General features: G+C 43.3%; 1 protein-coding gene across 1 annotated transcript in view; it reads right to left on the bottom strand.

Annotated features, from left to right (window-relative positions):
* LOC126249175 (nose resistant to fluoxetine protein 6-like) overlaps positions 1-23,173 on the bottom strand; it is a 422,987-nt gene that overhangs the window by 306,054 nt on the left and 93,760 nt on the right. Inside the window, exon 3 of the mRNA XM_049950831.1 lies at positions 9,000-9,228. Coding sequence (XP_049806788.1) covers positions 9,000-9,228 — 229 coding nt within the window. The remainder of the gene's footprint in view (positions 1-8,999; positions 9,229-23,173) is intronic.

The following is a 23,173-nucleotide window of genomic DNA, read 5'->3' as shown; positions in this document are numbered from 1 at the left end:
TGATCTAATGGTAGAAATAGGTTTCTGAAACCACTTACAACTCGAATAAAGAAAGGAATTGTACAAAATAGAGAGTGCTGACTTTTCATTACATCGTCACAAACGATTACTGTATTCACAGAAGTCCGACGTAATGAAGGAAGGAAGATTAGGGTTGGGTTGTTTTGGGGAAGGAGACCAGACAGCAAGGTCATCGGTCTCATCGGATTAGAGAAGGAAGTCGGCCGTGCCCTTTCAGAGGAACCATCCCGGCATTTGCCTGGAGTGATTGAGGGAAATCACGGAAAACCTAAATCAGGATAGCCGGACGCGGGATTGAACCGTCGTCCTCCCGAATGCGAGTCCAGTGTCTAACCACTGCGCCACCTCGCTCGGTGAAGATTAGGGTTCGAGACCAAGGTCATTAGAAACGGACCGCAAGCTCGGAATGTTTCTGGGCTGGGGAAGGAAACCGGCCGTGTCATTTCAAAGGAACCATCCTGGAATTTGCCTGGGGTGATTTAGGGAAGTCACGGAAAACCAAAATCTTGATGGTCGGGTGCATATTTTAATCGTCGTCCTCCAGAATACGAGTCCAGCGTGCTAACTACTGCGTCACCTCGCTCGGTGATGTAATGAATATTACTGTTTTTCTTCAATGTTGGAAAACAATAAATCGACGCCATTTTTCAAATCTGAAAGGGACAGAACATACAAAACACATAGAAGTTAAAAGGTGGAGGTTACTTATCAAAAGGTAGCAAATCTCCCACCATAAATTTGTGTAGGTTTTAATCAAGGTGTCAGTATTACATCGTATTAATAGAATTAGTAATGGAACAACTCTTCACAGAACGTGAGGTTCGGAGGCTTGTTTGCTCTATAAAGTAGGATAGATGGCGATCTGTGGCATCTCTGCCGAAAGAGCACAATGCTGGTGCAAGGGCAAGAGTTTCGGAACACACGGATCATCGTACATCGCTGAACATGTGGCTCCGCAGCAGACCACCCCTCCGTGTTGGCATGTTTACCCAACGACATCGTCAGTTACGATTACAGTGGGCAAGGGACCATCGGGATTCGAACGTGGCTCAGTAGAAACTTGTCGGCTCTTCGAGAAATCGCATTTTTGCTACACTAAGTCGATTGTCGTCTTCACAAACACCGTCATCGAGATGAATAAAGGCTCGAAACGTGCAACACGCCACGGACACAGCCTGATGGGAGCAGTATTATGCTGTGGGAGACCTGTGATAGTAATCGAAGACACACTGACACATGGGAACCACGTGCATCCCTTCATGCTTGATGTCTTCTCCGACGGTGGTGTCACCTTCCGGCCGCATAATTGTCCGTGTCTCGGAGCCAGAGCCGTGCTACTTTGGTTTGAGGAGCGTTATAGTGAGCTCACGTTGGCGACCAAATTCGCCTGATGTAAATCCTATGGAACCCGTGGGCGTCGCTATCGGGCGCCATCACCGCTTACGCAAATCAGCGGCCCGTTATTTATGCGGATTACATGACCTGCATGGGAGGCAACGGCAGCACAATATGGAATGCATTTCTCTGCAAAGAAAAGTGAAATAATTGTCACAACAAGGAAGATGAATAGGCCAAATGTGGATATAACTTGTTGAGGGGAAAAACTACAAGTGGTAGAGAACTTCAAGTACCTGGGAAGCATGATTGAAAGTAAGGGGGGAAACGCAATGGAAATAAATGAAAGGTGCAGAAAAGCAGGGCAGTTCTACAAATGCATTAGGGGGCTTATTTGGAGCAAGGAGGTGCCACAGAAATCCAAGGGAATTATATACCGAACCTACTTTGTCCCCATATTGGCATACGTAAGTGAGACATGGGTAATGCACAAAAGCGACAAAAGTAGAATACAGGCTAGTGAAATGAAGTTCCAGAGGAGCAGGTTGAGTGTAACAAGACGAGACAGATTGCGAAATGTGTATGTGAGGGAAAGACTAAAGGAGGAACCAGTACAGGACAGGATAGAAAAATCAAGACTGCAGTGGTATGGACACATGAAGAGAATGGATGAGGGAAGAATTCCAAAGAGGATGTTTGATCTGCAACTGGAGGGGAAGAGGCCCAGAGGAAGACCAAGAGATAGATGGGTCCAAAGAGGATGTTTGATCTGCAACTGGAGGGGAAGAGGCCCAGAGGAAGACCAAGAGATAGATGGGTGAAGGGAGTGAAGGAATGTGTGACGAGAAGAGGAGAGAACTGGACGAAGGTGGAAGAGGGGGAATGGTGGAAAGACAGAACACGATGGAGAGGCTTGTGTTCCCGACAGACCCAGCCAGTGGCTGGAAACTGTCCAAGATGATGATGATGACATGACCTGTGCGTAGACATCTAATGCCACATACCTTCACAAACCTATCAACAAACTGTCGCATGCCTGATGTGCAGAATCAGTGATGTATTTCGTCCCAAATATGGTCAAACAAGCTATTAAGCAGGTGATAGTAATATTTTGACTCATAAGTGCATGTATTTGTTCGTGGTTGAGGAGAATAATTAAACGTCCTGTCGCTTACAAAAGTATGATCAGACCCTGTTTTCAGTATTGTTGATCTGTGTGAGTTTCTTATCAGATAAGAATGTCAGAAGGGATGAAATAGCTCAAAGATGAATCACATGGTACGTCACAGAACGCTTTAATCACCACGATAGTATCACTGGAGTGCGCAAAACCTTTAGTGGAAAATAACGTATTCCGTTGGAGTACCGAGAGAAATGTTAATCTTAGAACGACCTGGATATACTTTCCGATGGGAACCAAACAACGCAATTTTACTCTCTCGCATCCACTTATCGGCTAATGAAGTGTGCGAATATTTTTGTATTTTATTTTGTTTTATTTGTGGATCATTTCTGAAAAATGGCGATGTAGTAAAAGAAATGATCAGAGGCTCAACGCTATCTCGGATGAACGAGGATGGGGGTAGAAATAGCTGGATTTCCTGTTGAAGGAACTTTCTGGTTTTTCGTCAAACTTACATACAGAAATGAGTAAAGTCCTAAATGTAGGTGGCCAGAATGTATTTGAACAAATTTATATTGTCTCTGCTATTGCACCTTCTCGATATGCCAATAGATCTGTACGTTTCTATGACCGATCTATGAGATGACTGTGTTTGACGGTCTCGGTGCCGGATAAAGTCGGGATGCTGATTCGGGTTCTGCGTGGACATAGGTGCGGTTTTTAAAGGAGCCGTAATTATGATCTTACCTTGCAACTACAGGATGTAAAAATACTTAAGAAATCTACAAGTGAAGTGATAAACAATTAAAAATATGCTTCAAAACTATGGCCGCAGTGTTAATACAAAGAAGGCGGAAAATTAAAAATGGATGGATTTGATGTATAGCCAAGATGCAAAATTGCTGTCCTGCTTTTTATTTATTCCGTTCTTTTTTTCCTTCTCCTTAACAAATAAGCCACGAGGCACTGCCGTTGAGCGCCGGAGTGATTCTGAGGGGCTGTTCTCGGCATTTTGTTATTCGTTTATTTGGTCACTAATATAACACAACTCGGACTCAATTGCTAGTGTGCATTTAATAAGCTCGACTGATTGTATATTAAATATGCCAAGTCAGATTTTTGCGATGAATATAATTTCATTGTCATTCTGTACCAAATTTTGTTTCTAGTCTAGAGAGAAAAGTGTGTTCTGACGTTAATTTGGATGTAGTTTACATAAAGGTACGCTGCTTGCATCATACTTAAGATTTAATTTGTTGATCTCAAAAATACCTTACAACAGCACACAACAAGTAACATATTGCAAAAAGCAAAAAGGAAAAAAAAAGATAGTGACAATAGGTGATCGGGGTCCAATGCCGTTCATGGGTGAAAGTCTTTCCAAAACCACTGATTATTTGCAGCTGACTTAAAAATTATTTAAATTTTCTGAGATCTTGCGAAACAACATTATGCGAATAATAACACTTCCATAATTTCTAAAACTGGAACTCAGTGTGCTCTTATGAGCAAACAATGTGAGGAGGGATAACATGGATATGATGACAGTTTGGTTTTAATGGTTGTATACTTTGCGCTTGTGATTGTCTGCTGTGTACATTTTGGTGGCAGTGCAGTGACCGATACTCAGTGGCATCGATGTGCAGTAATCAATAAGTAATTGTGGTTTGACTAGGGGTAAGTTAAATGAAAGAATTAACTCCAATCAGAGAAATATATGATTTTTGACTCGATAACGTTTCCTTTTTCAGATTAACACGTAGTCGTCTATGGGCTATATAAATGTTAAATTTATATGGTATTGGTCAATTTCGACTTTTTAGCCATTGTTAAGCAACCTATAAACGTACCAAAACAGAGGTGAAATAAAACATATAATGTATATTAAAAAACGCTCTAAATGGCAGCGTAGTAAATTTAACCTAGTCTAGCACTTGCATCCAGATAACCTCTATGTAACTTGTCACAACACATGTAACATGCAAATCAATCCACGAGCCCACATATAGACTCGCAGTAACGAAATCTGTATGAAATAGGAAAGGAAAGTTACAATGCATGCGGGAGCACCACGTACAATATAACTTAATTACGTATTGACCGACAGACTGCTGAGAATCCACATCATATTCTGTACCCTATTTGATACCGATCTCTATGGTGTTGATAAGTCTACATTTGGACTGTTGGATTGATTTGCAACTTACAAGTGTTGCGACATGCTACATAGACATTACTAATGTAGGTATTAGGGGGTAACCTACGTTAAATTGGCAATGCTGCCATTTGGAGTTTTTTTATATGCGTTACATTCTTTATTTCATTTGTGATTTGGTATATTTATAGGTTGCTGGATGTTGACTAAAAAGTCTAAATTGGGCGATAGCAAATAAATCTGAGAAATGTACACCCCATAAAGGAACATGTTGTCATTTTAAAAAAAATATCGAAGTTGTTGACCCATGTGCGAACAAAATTCTCAGTAATGTTTATTTTTCCGTTTATCGTTGACTGCATAGTGGGATGACATTAAAAATTTGTTGGCTTACTGGGGAATGTAATTGGCGCCGTAAGAAGAAGGGCTTTATAGTTTTTTAACCCTTTGAGACGCCGGCCGGTGTGGCCGTGCGGTTAAAGGCGCTTCAGTCTGGAACCGCGTGACCGCTACGGTCGCACGTTCGAATCCTGCCTCGGGCATGGATGTGTGTGATGTCCTTAGGTTAGTTAGGTTTAATTAGTTCTAAGTTCTAGGCGACTGATGACCTCAGAAGTTAAGTCGAATAGTGCTCAGAGCCATTTGATCCATTTGAACCCTTGGAGACCCTCTGGCTACAGTTGTGTACATTAACTTTTACTATGTTTTAGCTGCAACAGAAGTAATTTTTCCCGACGGAAACAGGAGGTACACATTTGTGGATGTTCAAACTTCTCATCATGCGCTATTGCTGCCAAATGTTGGGCATCACTATGAAAACGTCAGCAAGTCAATGCAGCAGTGCGCAGCAGCTCGTGACTGTCAGAATACACGTATGTGGTTGGTTCGCTGTATTCCACTATATAATTGAACATTGTTACTGATATTTTGCGTGGTAATTATTGAACAATCATTTTACTATTTATTACAATAGAAGAATCTTTCGTAATTAGTTACTTTAGTCCATAAAAGGAAGCCAAGAGCATAAAACATGTTTTGAAAGCGGGTACATATTTTTGTATAAATCTTGTATCTAAAATCATTTAAAAAATCACCTGACAGCATTATCACAACAAGAAAAATTTTCCTTCCTCCAGGAAAAATTCAGATCAGACAGGATTAAACGGAGGAAACGCTTTCTCTGTCAGTGTTCTAAGTCACGTCGAGGACGTTACAGATAGGAGACGGGCGAAATGGCGCGCAAATCGTGACCCTTCATAATGTCGCGAAGTCGCAGTCTGCTAGGAGATGTGAGCACTTCGAGTAGTTTTGCGGTCTTACCAACTCTAGACAGTCACTAAGAAGGACAGTTTAAGAGAATAACGAGCGTTGCAGGTTTTGATGTTTCCGAGGATTAAAGTGGGTTTCTGCGTGAGGCGGAGAATGCTGAAATGGCGCCAGTAAATGTCCTTTCGGAGGCGCGGCGCCAGCTCTTGCGCCGGTGTGCGGTTTACCGCGAGGAGACGGCGGCGTGAGGCAGGGCGCTAGCTAATGTCTCAGTTGCAAGTCAGACGCAGCTTTCTTGCGCTGTTCCATCAAGTTTCTGGAGCAGCGACAATGCTGCAAAATCTCCACACCGACTCTTGCTTCACAAGCTTTCAGCGAGTTAGAGTGGCGTGAGAGACACAAATTTAGGACAAAAAATGGTCGAAACAAACAAGTATTACTTCCGTTCCATTACTCTGCAGAGGACTAAAATTTTATTTCTTCTGCAGAATATTATTTCTCGAAGCGAAGAAACACAATCAGTCTTAACTTTCCATCATCAGACATTTGTTGTACCCATCCTTTCTAGACGATCCAAATCAAAGTGTTATTCCTTTCACATCTTTTCTTACACGAAATGTATGGTTTCCTCGGTAGATCTCTTAAGCTGAGAAAACATACACGTCAGACGTCAGTATAAAACTTCTGAACGAAAACTTTCTCCTAAAATGCATGTCACTAATTAATTAAATTATATTTTTATTTTGTTCTCATTATAGCCAAATTTCGGTTGTGAAGCCAGTTTCACATGCTTTAATATTATAACCCATCGGAATACCTGGATTAGAAATGACGCACACATCAAATTTTACATCGACGAAACGTAAGGGGCTGGTTGCGCTTCACGCTTAAATCGTGATACCCGTCATATCTAGAACAGCGGTGATGTAGTGTACCACATCTGAGTAGGATGACGTACTGGATTATGAATAAAGGCATCTTGTCGCCAAGTACCGTTGAGCCTGTGCGCTAAAAAGAGGAAAATTGTTTATGGTACCCGTCCACAGACTATCTGTTTATTGTATGAGCAACGATATCAGCTTCAGAAACTATTGTAAACTTAGAACAAAACTTTTAGATATTTAATACCAGTCCCCAGAACTAGAACTTAAAATGACTGCTTACTTGCAGGCATTTGTTATTCCGCATGTTGGGTTGCATTTACTAGAAATAGGCTTAATTTTATTGGCGTTAAACTGATTAATAATAATGATATGCTTTACCGTTTAAGTGCTACATGCCTATTCGGGTGAACGCGAAATTCATTTTAGTCCCTGTGAGCTTCTGATTTGCTCTCTGCATATGTATCTCAAAACCTGTGTTTCTAAGGGAAAAATGTATTATCTAAGTGGGGAGACAGATTTCTGAAGTTTTACCCGGTCTGCAGTCGGTACAACGCAGAGGCGAAGCTGGCAGCTAAGTAGGAATAGGAGGTAATCAAGCTTCTTTACAAACTCACTCGCAGGCGTCTCTCAAGTTCTACGAATAAACAGTACAAACCACTTTCTGAAAGTAACAGGCTTGTCGGATTTAATTAGCACACCGGCGAAGAGACGATTTAAAAAAAAAATGTAGCCCTGTGGTAAAGAATTAGCACCCGGAGATTGTTACACACACACACACACACACACACACACACACACACACACACACACACACACAGACAGACACGCGCGCGCGCACGCACGCACATACACATGGATGTGCGAGCGCACACGCACATAGAATGACTGCGATCCAAATAATTTTGTATGCTATTAGAGCCACGTTTTGAGAAAAAATGAAATTTCAATGTACTCTGGAATTTGCGCTACAATGAAACCTACTGGCAAACCAAAACTACATAGAGACTTCATATTGGAACCCGAATCTTTCCCACTGTTCGTAAGAGTGTTAACACGAAAGTAATCGAAAGGTAATAGTCTAGGTTAGACTGTCTGCCTAGCACACAGTTAAATTTGTCACGAGGCTTCCCAGCTCAAACAGCTGATATATGGTCTCCACAGCCGAACACCATATCCGAGATTCTTCAAACATAGTTGTGGCTGGACAAAATATGACACTTCAACTTAACCACGTAGCAGCAGTGTGCAGAATGGGTACACGCTGAGCAGTGTCTCGATTTTGCTGCGAAAATTGTGTTTCAGTTATTCATGATACAGGCCCTGAAAATACTCGCCACTGGCTCGGCATCCAACACCGTGAAAACTGTCTAAGGCGCTGCAGTCATGGACTGTACGGCTGATCCCGGTGGAGTTTCGAGTCCTCCCTCGGGCATGGGTGTGTGTGTTTGTCCTTAGGATAATTTAGGTTAAGTAGTGTGTAAGCTTAGGGACTGATGACCTTAGCAGTTAAGTCCCATAAGATTTCACACACATTTGAACATTTTTTTCAAAACTGTCGAGACGAGAGTACGCTGATACGTAGTAACGCGATCCGAAAGCAGTACCGCGAAGTAACTTCCAGATGGTTGTATTAAGCTATGACTGGTGAATGCTGTAACGGATTACATACTGACACCAAGACAAGCTTCCTCTCAGGTATGGTAGAATTCAAACGTAAGTAGTTTGTCTGTTGACGAACCTTTTGAGACGTACAATTTTTTTTTATTAAACTGAACGTATACCAAAAGATCGAAAGTTTCAGTCACATAAAGACAGAACGAAATAAAGAAATACAACGCACAACGTGACTGGTTTGTTTATTTAACATGTGAGAATTCCGGAATGACATTCTTTGCTTATACAGAATGGAAAGTGACGCTGAGAATAGTGAGAGTAAAAGAACTCTAAGATGATGTAAAGATAACGCTTACCGAAAAAGAGTGAGTAAAAAGAAGTCTAAGCTATACACTGAAGGACAATTTGATGAGACATGACGTATAATAATTACGTCGCAATATTCGTATTCACGAGTATGTTAATAGGTTCCACAAACAAAACCACAGGGGAGTGAGAAACCACTAGGAGGAACACGACATTAACTTTTTGTTAGCAGCACGTGTGATCGGAATGTCGGAGCGTGTTAAGAAAGCGCCAGTTGCACAAAGCGCCGGCATACCGCAGTCTACATGAGGTTGGAGTAGAGAATCCAGAGCGAGATGAGCAGGATGATGAGGATGCAGTAGGTGGTGACGATGTGGTGAGTCTCTGCCTGCGGCATGGTGGAGCGTGGAGCTTGGAGCGAGCGGCGAGGAGCGTGGAGCGCGAGGCGCGGCTGCGGCTGTCCGGAGGATACTGCGCTGCCGCGAGCGTCTGCGACCGACACTCCCCCGCCGGACCTGCCACGGCTAAAAATGAATGAGCCCCTATTTGGCTGGTCGCCGGAACCCCGCTCGAAAATATGAGCTTGAGTAAATAGTGGCATCCCTTGAGCTGCACAGCCTCCGGCCTCTGGTAACAATGCAGGGAGTTAGCCTATTTCATAGAGAATGCACTCTGCCTCGATTGCTGAGTCTGGAATGAGTCGCTACATCCGTATAGTCTACGGAAGCGCAACCAACAATAAGTGGACCACTAGACGATACAATAAGAGCAAGGCGTTCACAATACAAGCGCCTTGAGCCATAAGTAGGCTCCATCAGAAATTATGCCTTCGTAAGCAGTTCTCCACCGATTACAGAATTATTTATATTGCTATTGCAACACCTTCAAGACTACGTTCAAAGAAAGTCAAACTGACTTGAAGTATAGTACGAGGGCGTCATGAAAAATAATGACTCCCAATTTTTATTTCGAAGCTCTTTAAGCTTCTTAAATAAAACAAACATTATTAACATTCTAGTAGGTTGGTGCATAAGTTCGTAGCGTTTTTCCATAACACAACAGATACACATAACAGATATTTTACTCATCAATAATACAGGGTGGTCCATTGATAGTGACCGGGCCAAATATCTCACGAAATAAGCATCAAACGAAAAAACTACTTATAACGAAACTCGTCTAGTTTGAAGGGGGAAACCAGATGGCGCTATGGTTGGCCCGCTAGATGGCGCTGCCATAGGTCGAACGGATATCAACTGCGTTTTTTAAAAATAGGAACCCCCATTTTTTGTTACAGATTCGTGTAGTACGTAAAGAAATATGAATGTTTTAGTTGGACCACTTTTTTCGCTTTGTGATAGTGACGTAAATGAACAGTCAAATAAATTGTTTCAATTTCACAAAAATTGGATGATTTATTCAAGAGAAAGAGCTTCACAAATTGAGTAACCCAATAACGTGTTGGTCCCCCTCTGGTTCTTATGCAAGCAGTTATTGGGTTTGGCATTGATTGATAGACTTGTTGGATGTCCCCTTGAGGGATATCGTGCCAAATTCTGTCCAACTGACGTGTTAGATCAGAATGAGATTTTCACTCTGCAGCGGGGTGTGCGCTCATATGAAACTTTCTGGCAGATTAAAACTGTGTGCCGGACCGAGACTCGAACTCGGGACTTTTGCCTTTCGCCGGCAAGTGCTCGACCAACTGAGCTACCCAAGCACGACTCACGTGTTAGATAGTCGTCTTCGGCCTGGTATCTCGTTGACTGGAGTAGAATTATCTTCAGTGACGAATCCCGCTTCGAAATGAGCCCCAATGTCCAGATAAGACATGTCCAGAGACACCCCAGACAGAAGTGGGGTACCGACCTGACTGTTTGTCTTCGCGCTTGCCAAACCTTACCTTGCCCAGCAAGGTCACCGGTTCTCTCCGAAGTTGAGAACGTTTGGAGCATTATGGGCATGACGACAACCAGCTTGGGATTTTGGCTATCTAACGCGCCAATAGGACAGAATTTGACATGATATCCTTCAGAAGGAAAACAACAATTCAAGCAATCAATGCCAAACCCAATAACTGCTTGCATAAGGGCCAGAGGTGGACAAACACATTACTGACTTGCTCAATTTATGAAGATCTTTCTCTTGAATAAATTGTCTAATTTTTCTGAGATTGTGATCATTTTTGTTTGTCAGCACATGTACGTCACATCTACTGATTTCTGTCCCATTCGGATAATTCCTTCTTGGTGCTTCCTTTTTTTGTCTTATAGTGTATATTGCCCGACTCCTTACAGAGCAAACTCGTGACGAAACAAGCTGCTCTTCCTTGGGTGTTCTCTGTATCCTTTACAGTCCTACTTGGGAAGGTAGCCCGGCTGATGAACAATACTTAATTAATACCGAGTAAGGTGTGGTAAGACACTGGACTCATATTCGGAAGAACGGCGGTTCATATCCCCATCGGGATATCCAAATTTAGACCTTACGTGATTTTCTTAAAACCCGTAAGGCAAGTGCTGGGATGGTTACTTCGAAAGGGCACACGCCGATCTCCTTCCCCACATTTCCACAAACCGAACTTTTGCTCCCTCTCTTAATGACTGCCGGCCGAAGTGGCCGTGCGGTTAAAGGCGCTGCAGCCTGGAACCGCGAGACCGCTACGGTCGCACGTTCGAATCCTGCCTCGGGCATGGATGTTTGTGATGTCATTAGGTTAGTTAGGTTTAACTAGTTCTAAGTTCTAGGGGACTAATGACCTCAGCAGTTGAGTCCCATAGTGCTCAGAACCATTTGAACCATTTTTTCTTAGTGACTTCCTCGTCGATGGGAGCGAAACCCTAATCATTCTTCCCTTCAAGAATCATGGATTGACGGAGGATATCGAAAAAGTTCAAAAAAGGACAGCTCGTTCTGTATTATACCGATATAGGGGAGAGAGTACAACAGATACGATACGTGAGTTGGGTTGGCAATCATTAAAACAAGTGCATTTTTCGTTGCGGCGGGATTTTCTCATGAAATTTCAACCACGAACTTCTCCTTCGAATGCGGAAATAATTTGTTGGTGCCCACATACATGCAGACAAATGATCATCACAATAAAATGATAGAAATGAGAGCTCTCACGGAAAGATTTGTGTGTTCGTTCTTCCCTCGCGCAGTTCGAGAGCGGAACGGCAGAGAAACAGCTTGAAGGTCGTTCGATGAACGCTCTGGCAGGCACTTAAATGTGAACTGCGAGGTAATCGAATAGCTGTAGATGTAGAACGTGGCATTTGTGAGCTACCTTTTTCGTTGGTGAATTACATTTCCCTAATAAATCTCAATAAGGCATCTGCATTTCATACAGCTAGCTTCAAACGATCATTCCACTTGAGGTCGTTCCGGACGTATGCTTGCAGATATTTTACGGTTGTTACCGTTTCCAGTGTAATCGAATAATGATGGGATATAATTTTATGTTCCAGGCACTCATGTAGACGGTCAGTGGAACCTCATGAACACTACTGCACTGTTTTAGTTTGACTATATTTTGTGGACGTCACCAGAGTGTTGCATGGAAATGAAAAATAACCTAAGGAAGTAGACTGAAAATAACCTAAGGAAGTAGACTGATAATTCAAAAAAATGTTCAAATGCGTGTGAAATCTTATGGGACTTAGCTGCTAATGTCATCACTCCCTAAGCGTTCACACTACTTAACATAAATTATACTAAGGACAAACACACACACCCATGCCTGAGGGAGGACTCGAACCTCCGCCAGGACCAGCCGCACAGTCCATGACTGCAGCGCCTTAGACCACTCGGCTAATCCCACGCGGCGACTGATAATTGTTGAAATAAACTTTAATTCAGTCAGTATGAGAGCAATACATAGATGCTCAGCTACTTGACACAAGCAAACTGGAAGAGAGTCGACATTCCCTTCGAGACAAGCTGCTACCGACATTTTAAGCGTTATTGTTTACGATAGACTATTTGAGAAACGTATTTCGTTTAACTGCCAAGAAAATAAAATGAGTGATGTTGGAGCACTGAAATAGAACTCCTCCGTCGTCCATTACAATATGGAACGAAAAATAGTGGATCGACGATTTTTACGGCATAATAGTGTTTGTTTTACCTCTTATGAAGCAGAATATCATTAAAGTGTTTCAATAAGTCAACTATCGTCCTCGCCCGGTAGGTGAGTGGTCAGTGCGACAGAATGTCAATCCTAAGGGCCCGGGTTCGATTCTCGGCTGGATCGGAGATTTTCTCCGCTCAGGGAGTAGCTGTTGTGCTGTCATAATCATCATCATTTCTGCCCCAATGACGCGCAAGTCGCCGAAGTGGCGTCAAATCGAAAGACTTGCACCCGGCGAACGATCCACCCGACGGGAGGTCGGTCCATCCAGTCAACTATCGTCCACAGAGGACATGTGTGGGAGCACTATCGTAGTTCGCATTATCCTCCGATCTGCCGCGACAGAGGATGTGTATGCTTTGGACGTCAACAGCTCGAGAATATCGAAAGGAAGTTACATCAAATATCGACCATACTGTATCTGGAGAATGTATGGTGGGAAAGTGAATAATGTGAGATCCTCAGGCATGCACCGTAATGTTGCGTGCAGGTTATAGACTGTCCAGTCACATTAATGAGACCACCTGTCGAAAACCCGAATAAACACCTTTCGTAGCGCCGTCCGCAGTGAGACGTACAGGAAGAGAGTTAATGAGATTCTGGCATGCACCGTATGATGCGTGCAGATTACAGATTGTCGAGTCACATTAATGAGACCACCTGTCAAAAACCTGAATAATCACCTTTTGTAGAGCAGTCCGCTGTGAGACATACAGGAAGAGAGTCAATGAGATTCTGGCATGCCCTGTACAGTGCGTGCAGATTATAGACTGTCCAGTCTCATTAATGAGACCACCTGTCAAAAACCTGAATAATCACCTTTAGTAGTCGGTCCGCTGTGAGACGTACAGGAAGAGTGTCAATGCGATTCTGGCATGCCCCGTATGGTGCGTGCAGATTCTAGACTGTCCAGTCTCATTAATGAGACCACCTGTCAAAAACCTGAATAATCACCTTTTGTAGAGCAGTCCGCTGTGAGACATACAGGAAGAGAGTCAATGAGATTCTGGCATGCCCTGTACAGTGCGTGCAGATTATAGACTGTCCAGTCTCATTAATGAGACCACCTGTCAAAAACCTGAATAATCACCTTTAGTAGTCGGTCCGCTGTGAGACGTACAGGAAGAGTGTCAATGCGATTCTGGCATGCCCCGTATGGTGCGTGCAGATTCTAGACTGTCCAGTCTCATTAATGAGACCACCTGTCAAAAACCTGAATAATCACCTTTTGTAGTCGGTCCGCTGTGAGACGTACAGGAAGAGAGTCAATGAGATTCTGGCATGCCCCGTATGGTGCGTGCAGATTATAGACTGCCCAGTCTCATTAATGAGACCACCTGTCATAAAACTGAATAATCACCTTTTGTAGCGCGGTCTGCTGTAAGACATATAGGAAGAGAGTCAATGAGATTCTGGAAAGTGCCGACAGGGATGTGGTCCATGCCAAGTCCTGTGCCATGGCCAGCTGCACTAGGTTTCACGTTTGAAGATCCATGGCTTGTACAACCCCATCGAGGTGGTCCCATAAATTATCGATAGTGTTTAAATCGGTGGAGGTTTGTGGCCAGGGGAGTATGACAAACACCTCCGGGTGCTCTTCGAACCACCCACGTACATTACGAATTGTGTGACACGTTGCATTGTCCTGCTGGTAGATCCCATCGTGCTGAGGAAAATCAAACTGCATGTAGGGGTAGACATGGTACCCAAGGATAGGTGCATACTTGTGTTGCTTCATTGTACCTTCCAGAATGGCCTGGACCCTTCCGACAACTGTTGCTTCCAGACGTTTCACGCCATACACACCAACGGCCGTCTGTCCAATGGAGTATAAAACGCGATTCATCCGAAGAAGCCCCCTGTCGCGATTAAGTAGACGCCCAGCTGCAGTATTGGCGTCAAAATTCCGGCCTCCGTCGCCGATGAAGATCAGTCAGCATGGTTACATGAACAAGGAGCCTGCTGCTGAGTCCCATATGCAACAGTGTTCGCTGAGAAGTCGTTGAGGAGGAACTGTTGGTAGTCTCTTGGCTTATCTTGGTGGTCATCTGTTCAACATTTGTACGTCTGCTCGTCCGTACTCATCTCCGCAGCCATTGTTCAACCCTGGCATCTATGGCCCGTGGTGTTCCACAGTGGCTCGGCGCCAGTTTTGGATAGCGCCATTTTGCCATGCACGGCATACTTTAACCAAGGAGGCACGCGAACAGCTTACAGACTTAGCCGTTTCGGGAAAGCTCCCACCCTTGGCCCGAAAGCTAACGATGAGGACCTTTTGGACTTATGATAAATCCCTCCGTTTCCGCATTAAGACGACGACTGCGCCGTGTTCCGTGTCCCCCCCCCCCCCCCCCCCACCGACATGCTTTATACAGAGTATTTCCGTAAAAGCGTGCAAAACTTTAACAGGATATAGAGGACGGTCCACTGAACATTTTAGGTAGGGAACCTGGGGTCGAATAAGCCAGCTCAAGGAGATAATACGGATAAAAAAGGATGACTGTGTGCTTCTTTGTTTGTCATTAGTTACAGTTAACTGAAAATACTCTCATTGACACAATGAGTGTAACATTTGTTCTGTATCTTACAAAACGTGCTGAAACTGACGGCTCTAGGCGCTTCAGCCCGGAAGCACGCTGCTGCTGTGGTCGCAGGTTCGAATCCTGCCTTGGGCATGGATAAGTGTGACGTCCTTAGGTTAGTTACATTTAAGTAGTTCTAAGTCTAGGGGACTGATGACCTCAGATGTTAAGTCCCCTAGTGCTTAGAGCCATTTGAACCATTTGAAGCCGGCCGAAGTGGCCGTGCGGTTAAAGGCGCTGCAGTCTGGAACCGCAAGACCGCTACGGTCGCAGGTTCGAATCCTGCCTCGGGCATGGTTGTTTGTGATGTCGTTAGGTTAGTTAGGTTTAACTAGTTCTAAGTTCTAGGGGACTAATGACCTCAGCAGTTGAGTCCCATAGTGCTCAGAGCCATTTGAACCAGCCAACCATTTGAAATTGACGGCCATCAACCTCAATGTAAGCATGACATCGGCAAACAAGATTTGACGCACCCTGACAAATATCCCTGGTGTATTTCGAATCGCATCACAGGCAGCCACAATTCTAGCAATTATTTCCATCTCCGTATCCACTAGGGTCTCACACACAATTGACTTTAGATATCCCCATAGTAAATAAACGAGGAGATTCAGGTCAGGTGGCCTCGCAGGCCATGGAATAAGACCACCCCTTCCAATCCAGCGACCAGGAAATACAGCAATGAGATGGTTGCCGACATCCACACTGAAGTGGAGTGGTGCACCGCCATGTTGTATCAGTATCCTCTCACGAACAGCGAAGGGTACGTTCTCCAACAACTCACGGAGAACTCTTTGCACGAACCTCAAGTACAGGTGGCAATTCAGTCGGCGGCCTACTACAGTGTACATCATGACTTCCTAATAATCAGGCTCGTCCTCCTTGTTTCCTTGCAGGAAATAATGAATGTACATGTAAATAAAGAGCACACTACGTGTGAACTTCTACGCATGTTAGTTGTAAATAAGCTGGAAAACAGTAATGCTAGACAAAGCGGTAGACGAGTTTACTTCCGTATTTCCTTACGCCGGCTTCTCCGACCCCAGGTTCCCTACTCAAATTGTTCGGCGGAGCATTCTTTACGTCTTGTAACTTTTTGCGCGCTCGTACGGAAACACCAAATAAAATCTCCACTACTAGTGCTTCCATCTGCCGTCTGCGAATGGTTATTGTACGTCGATGTCGAACATAAGCGATGATCACATTAATGTGACTGGACCTTTTATATGTAGTGTTAGATGTAGATGCAACGGAAAGATAAGTGATTCGAGGCCTGTGACTGCATAGCAGCATTATATTTTACCTTACATGAACTTCCATCCTCGTACAATATAAAATACAATTGTATGCACTACATTTTGCAATTATAATTGCTGGCTAAGATGAGCAGAATAATTAATGTTAATCCATATTGCATTATCTTCGTCCGTATTCCAGACACCCAGGACTTCAGACATTTTGTTTTGCCATACCTGCTCGTGAGAGTCTATTCGGTAGTTTTCATTCAGCTCACACTATATTTTAGGAACTATAATGTGACTGGTGGTATATGATTTGTATCTTCGATAATGGAAACTGTAGAAGTCTCTCTCTTGGCTACATCCACGTCTGTGACAATTTGAACATTAGCATGGATACGTGTGACTGAACTGAACTTTGTACAACAATAAAAAACGTAAACGTAAACTCTGTTCACAGGCCCCAGCGCGCCCATCGGTAGCTTCCGACCGCCGTGTCATCCTCCGCCAATGAAGTCATTAAATGTAGTATGGAGGGGCATGGGGACAGCACAACGGTCTCCTAGCCATAGTCATTTTTCGTGATCTGAAGCTGCTAGTATTACAGATTAGATAAATGATAAAACACAAATAACTAGCGTTATAGAGCTGTACACGTTATCTGACTTTGAGAAGCCAGTATGATGTGAACCTCAATCTGACATGGATTAAAGGAGAGCTTGGATTCCATCTTCGGGATTGTGCCTTCACACAATTTGTAAGGGAATTCACAAAGGAACCAATACTGGTATCAATCTTCATAAATATTTAAAGTCATTTATGTTGGTCCAAAAAGGTGTCTATTATTTAGGAGCACACATTTTCAATAACTTGCCAGAATCCATAAAAATTTAACTAATGTTCAGGTTAACAAGAGCCTAAAGCTGTGTTTGATGTCCAGCACCTCCTACTACATTGATGAAATTATCATCAGAACAAAATGATATGTTTATGGTCCTAATAAAATCAAATAATGGGATTATTACATTAATCTGACTTCCGTACAAATACAGCGTACTCATGCGAACGTTATAAACAAGTCTTGCAAAATGAGTTTTACATTCTATGATGTCTGGCTGCAATAACCTAGGAATTATCACATGCACCTCAGTGTATCGAACATTTACATGTTTCGTGACAAGTTCGTTACTACATTTTAAATATTTACGATAAATTTTAGATGTTTACGATATTTTTTACTTATTCTATATTCATGAGGGCCATATCACGTGGGATCTGTGGAAGATACATTAGCATACCTGTTGTTACTTGTAATTGTTTATTGAGTATCCTTGTTTTCTGACATGCTCTACACCCCGGAGGATCTCTTCACTATGGACCAATTGGAACGAGAGGTACATCTAATCTAATCTAAAACATCGAAACTGGTTTTTGGAGGAACAGATTGCCGACCAATTATATTCCACAAAGTTTCAATGGGTGACATTTCAAAGAAACGTAGATCAAACTGCATCGTGGGCGGGACGATATTAATGGCTGGCCGCTCTATTTCGTTCGCATTTCTCGTAGAGCTCTCGGAATGCATTCTAAAAACATACTGAAAATGGAGAAGAGTGATGCCACTGCCACAGTTTCGCCAGAAAAAAGGCTAGTGTAGCAGACAGAGACAGGAAGAGCAAATGAATCTGTAGCCTGAGGAAGTGAGGTGAGGAGCCTCTTTTGTAAAGCCGAACGGCAGCCAACAGCGTGGGCTGATTTATTGCTCTGAGTGTGGCCAGAGAACAGCTCACCGCTACAGAGCGCGGCGTGTGAGTCAAGAGCTGTCCTCGAGTTTAGTAAGTTAAATAAACACCGAGCAGTAGCTTTACAGTGGTTTGGCGTGGTGGAAATCACTAATCTATGGAAACGACTGTGCAGAACGTGGTAGAGGACGCCTAAATTACATCTTTTCTCGACTGCTTTTGTCAGTTGAGTTCAAGTGCACGCTACGTAAGAACCTCAGGAACCTTATTAGTTGCAAAAGATGAACATGTAATGAGTATAATTGCCAAACTGAACAATTATGTCAGAGGAAAGACGTCTTATATACAGACGGTATCTATCTCTTAGGAACAGAGAAGAAAAGAGTGCAAAGAATACTGGATACGAGCCGCAAATTAGTAAAAAGATCTAACGCTGTATGTAATGCCATTTACGGCTGTATTATACGGCAATAACGAGTAACTACGGAACGCCTTCTGCTGTTACTATTACGGAAGTTAATTATTTATCGAGCAAACAAATCGACTATACGATTGCTTCGCAGACGCCTAACTGTCAGGTAAGCTGTACCAGGCAGTGTTACGATCATTCTCGAAAAATCTAAATTCAAAGGACGCTCGTTAATGTGAGCGACCACAACAAAATTAGATTCTCGTACCATAGTTTTGGCCTAACTAAGTAACGTAAAAAATGTTAAAATTGTTTTTACAGCAATACAGAAGATGCATCATAATTGATGAAGTATTTCTTCGTAGCAAAACAGAGAAAAGAATTGTGTTTTGTACTGGCGGCGCTATAGCATGTTAACGAAATGACATTTATTAGGCTCCCGAAATGCAACTATTATTTTTCAGCATTTCTGTCATGGAACGGGATGGCGTAGTGACTAAGACATTAGGCACGTCTTAAGGAAGACGAGAGTTCATTTAGTTCCCGGCCATCTCGAGTCAGGTGTTCCGTAGCTCCTTTATCAAGCTGCTGTAGTTTTTGTTTCTCGAAGCCTTCTGCAAGTGGGCTGAGGACCCATCCCTAATGACTTCAATGTCGACGGCAGCCTTTTCGAAATTTGCGCGGCGCTGCGGTCGCAGGGAAAGCGGTACGGCGTGGCGCGCGGCAGCTGCGCGACCCGAATAATAATCTGCCCCTACCCCACCACCTGCGGGCAACCAACTTCTTTCGCTGCAAGAGGATTCTAATGGCCATGTCAAAAATTCCCGCTTTTTGTAAAAATTGGGTAGGCGTAACACATAATGCGTCATGTAGATGTGAAAGTAAGATGGAAAGCTCTCATCCTCGCAATAAAGGGCAATATTTTTTCAGTCCTTTCAGTAGACAGTACGTTTCTGGAAGATCTGCACAATACAAACATGTGACTTAAAACCTTTTCGCCGCGTGGGACTAGCCGAGCGGTCTAGGCGGTGCAGTCATGGACTGTGTGGCTGGTCCCGGCGGAGGTTCGAGTCCTCCCTCGGGCATGGGTGTGTGTGTTTATCCTTAGGATAATTTAGATTAAGTAGTGTGTAAGCTTGGGGACTGATGACCTTAGCAGTCAAGTCCCATAAGATTTCACACACATATGAACATATGAAAACCTTTTCGCAGGACTCAAAATATTTTCAGTCATAGGCAGAAGTCAGAGGGAACCGAATTTAGCGGATGGTGGATGTTCCAACACTTATTACTTGAATCTCCTCTGCTGTCTCCATGATCAAAGCATTTCCGTGATCAGCACCATTAGCCTGATGAATTACATTCTCTTTCTTGTTGAAATCCAAACCTTTTCTTACGTATTTGGTTGGTTTTTGGGGGAAGAGACCAAACAGCGAGGTCATCGGTCTCATCGGATTATGGAAGGAAGTCGGCCGTGCCCTTTCAGAGGAACCATTCCGGCATTTGCCTGGAGCGATTTAGGGAAATCACGGAAAACCTAAATCAGGATGGCCGGACGCGGGATTGAACCGTCGCCCTCCCGAATGCGAGTCCAGTGTGCTAACCACTGCGCCACCTCGCTCGGTTCTTACGTATTTATTTCCACCCAGTAGACGCTGAAGACATTACTTTTTAAACTTTTAAAGCTAATTGTTAAGAAGAATATCTAATACACTCGAGAAAGCACTGGACGCGACCTTTACAGCAACTGAACTGGAGTTCCGCTTTTTTGGTGTAGGACCATCGGGTTCTATCCACCGCTTTGAATTTCGTTTCTATGAATCCACATTAACAAATTGACATGCAAAATAAGTTGATCATTTTTTAAACGGTGCAGCCACTCGTTTTGTCTTACGCATTTGGTTAGCATTGCAACACCGTATTGTACTAAGCTTTCTCATAATTACTTTTTCTGATTTTTGGCATATAAGTATCTTTTCACAGAAATTACGATACTATATTGAGCACTTTCTCGGTGTTTTAATCTGTGACTGCAGTCTAAGCATGTTCTTCAAACACATTTTTTTAATAAGAGAAGCTCAGCCACGTTTGCTTTTAGCTACCACTTTCTTAATTGTAAATAAAGGAGTCGACTCTTTAGAAATTTTTAAAAACTTTGGACGAATTTCCTTAGGCGATAGAGCGTTCTAAAATATTGAGATGACATGATATTTCAGCAATACAGCAGAAGCGCAGCGAACCTGCGTTACCTGAGGTAGAGGCTGATACATGCTGCAGTATAAGACTGGCTGGGACATGTGACGCATTGCCAGTTGCCCGTGGGAATTCCATGGGACCCAACGATCAATCTCCTAACATCCCTCTTCGAGGTTTTGGACTACCGGGGAGTATGTGACGTCAAATATCACCGAGGGATATTTGATTATTTTTCTGCTCATTTCTCGGCTATTTTTTTAAAAAAAGTGCAAGTCTTGCTGTCTCTGAATATTCTACTGCCGCCAACATACATTGCGCGTAAGGACTACGACGATATGATTCGAGAAATTAGGGCTTATACGGAGGCATATGTATATAGTCTCTTTTCCTTGCTTTAAATGCGAGTGGAACAGGAAAGGAAATGACTTGTAGGGGTACAGGGTGCCCTCGGTTACGTACCTACGCTGGCTTGAGGAGTATCTATGTTGATGTAGATATATAAGTAGAAACGAAATAGCCGACGAAGTGACGAATAAGCTCTGCAGAGGGTCGCCCATATTACACAGTGCCTTGCCCTTGCACGCCGTTACGACAACGCTGGTGAGCTATGAAGTAATTTGACACTTGGCTGGGTGTGAGTGACAACAAGCCACAACATGTGCAGCCCACAACAATACCTTGGACTACTTTACCCACCTGCTAAGGAGATAACAATAGGACGAGCTTTGTGCATATTTAAAAATATTCTTCGAAAGTAGTTTTATAAGACTGATAAATTTCAATGAAAGAGTGGAACATTTTTGTTGCGCCTATATGGTTGGTAAGCTTCATTAGCCAAAGGATCGGATAAAGAATTTCAACAATGTACAGCATACAGTTCATTGACAGCCATCTGAATTTGTCAGTGTGTCGACTGCGATTGAAAATGGAGAAAATCGAGTTTCGTGCTGTTATTAAACATTTTCATTTGAAGGGTTGGACTGGTCAATAAATAAAAATAGAATGGATGAAGTTCATGCGGATTCTGAACCATCATTCAAGACCATTTACTTTTGGATTAATGAATTTGTACGTGGTCGGACAAGCACCGAAGACGAAGCGTGCTACGGCTGTGCAGTTGAGGTCACCACAAAGGAAACCACTGACAGGATCCGTGATGTGGTAATGCAAGACCGCCGAATAAAAATCCGTTACACTGAAGGGACCGTAGGCATTTCTGCTCGGCGAGCGCATAATACCCTCCACAGAGAATTGGCAAATGTGTTCGAATGTGTGTGAAGTCTTATGGGACTTAACTGCTAAGGTCATCAGTCCCTAAGCTTACACACTACTTAACTTAAATTATCCTAAGAACAAACACACACATCCATGCCCGAGGGAGGACTCGAACCTCCGCCGGGATCAGCCGCACAGTCCATGACTGTAGCGCCCTAGACCGCTCGGCTAATCCCGCGCGGCAGAGAATGGCTATGAAGAAACTGTATGTGAGGTGGGTGCTGCGATCGCTCACAGTCGACAAAAAGCGCATTCAGCATAACATTTCAGCAGAACGCCTGGCGATATTTAATCGCAATACGCAAGACTTTTGTGCCGATTTGTGACTGTTCATGAAACCTGGACCCATCATTACACACCACAGCCAAAACGGCAGTCAAAACAAATGACAAAGTCTGGTGAAAGCGCACTGAAGAAGGCAAAGACGATTTTGACAGCTAGTAAGGTGATGGCCACTGTTTTACGGGATTCTCAAGCAGCAGTCTTCATAGATTACTTGGAAAAAGGCAGAACCATAACTGTACCCTATTATGCTACTTGCTGGATCGCTTGAAATTTACGTTGGCTGAAAAAAGACCAAGGGTGGCACGTAAAAATGTGCTCTTTCACCAGGATAACGTACCATCCCACACATCAGTGATGATAACGGCGAACGTGCGTGAATTGGTCTTTGAGTTGGTTCATTATCCACCTTGCTTGCCAGACTTAACTTCAAGTGTCTTCTTTCTGTTCCTTAACTAGAAACTATGGTTTGTTGAGAAGAAACTTTCATCAAATAGGGAAATGATAGTTGCTGTCAACGAGAGTTTTGCAGAATTTGATAAAACCTGTTTTCCAAGTGGGATGAAAAAGCTGTAGAATCGCTGGACAAAATGAATATCCCTCAATAGAGATT

This window comes from Schistocerca nitens, chromosome 3 (assembly GCF_023898315.1).
Source record: "Schistocerca nitens isolate TAMUIC-IGC-003100 chromosome 3, iqSchNite1.1, whole genome shotgun sequence".
NCBI classification, from domain to species: Eukaryota; Metazoa; Arthropoda; class Insecta; order Orthoptera; family Acrididae; genus Schistocerca; species Schistocerca nitens.
The sequence above is the reverse complement of the archived record's forward strand: the minus strand, read 5'-3'. Positions and strand labels throughout refer to the sequence as shown.